The 628-nt window shown below is 67.5% G+C and overlaps 1 protein-coding gene across 1 annotated transcript in view; it reads right to left on the minus strand.

The window, feature by feature from the left end:
• The window catches only part of TRIM28 (tripartite motif containing 28), a gene marked incomplete at its 3' end in the record, with an annotated part of 14,167 nt that extends 13,742 nt beyond the window's left edge, over positions 1 to 425 (minus strand). The window contains exons 1-2 of the mRNA XM_009330331.1: positions 278 to 425; positions 41 to 160 (exon numbers count right to left, since the gene is read on the minus strand). Coding sequence (XP_009328606.1) covers positions 41 to 160; positions 278 to 425 — 268 coding nt within the window. The remainder of the gene's footprint in view (positions 1 to 40; positions 161 to 277) is intronic.
• Between the last annotated feature and the right edge of the window lie 203 nt (positions 426 to 628).

Genomic DNA, 628 nt, shown 5'->3' on the forward strand with positions numbered 1-628 from the left:
CCACGCCCACCAAACCGCGGAGATTGGAGATTCCCCTTACCTCTGCCCGTCCCCGCGGGGATCTCGGGGAGCCACCGCCAGCGCTCCGGCCTCGTCACCCACCAGCGGGGACACAAGTAGCCCTCGGGGACTCCGAAACGGTTGCCGGGTGTCACCGAATCTGCCTCCAGGAGCCCCAAAAGACCCCAAAATACAGACATTGAGAATCACCTTAACTCTGCTCGTCGCCGTGGGGACCTTGGGGAGCCACCGCCAGCGCTCCGGCCTCGTCACCCACCAGCGGGGACACGAGCCACCTTTGGGGACTCCCCGAATTCAGCTCCAGACGCCCCGCTCCAGCCCTGGACCCCCCCATCTCTCTCCCCAAATTCGACTCTGGACGGCCCCCTGCAGCCTCTGGGACCTGGACACCCCTGCATCCCCATGACTCCGCCCCTCGGGGCCCCCCGCAGCCCTTGGGGGACACAGGGGTGAGGCCCCAAAATGGGGCAAAAAACTGCCGAAATGGGGAAAACTGCCCCTACCCCAAACGCAGGGCCCCGCCCGGGGGGACAATCGGGGCAGGGCGGCGCGGAGGGGGTTAACACCATCGAGTCGCGGTCCTCCGAGCGGCGCGGAGCGGCCCCTA

This window comes from Pygoscelis adeliae, unplaced genomic scaffold (assembly GCF_000699105.1).
Source record: "Pygoscelis adeliae isolate BGI_AS28 unplaced genomic scaffold, ASM69910v1 Scaffold948, whole genome shotgun sequence".
NCBI classification, from domain to species: Eukaryota; Metazoa; Chordata; class Aves; order Sphenisciformes; family Spheniscidae; genus Pygoscelis; species Pygoscelis adeliae.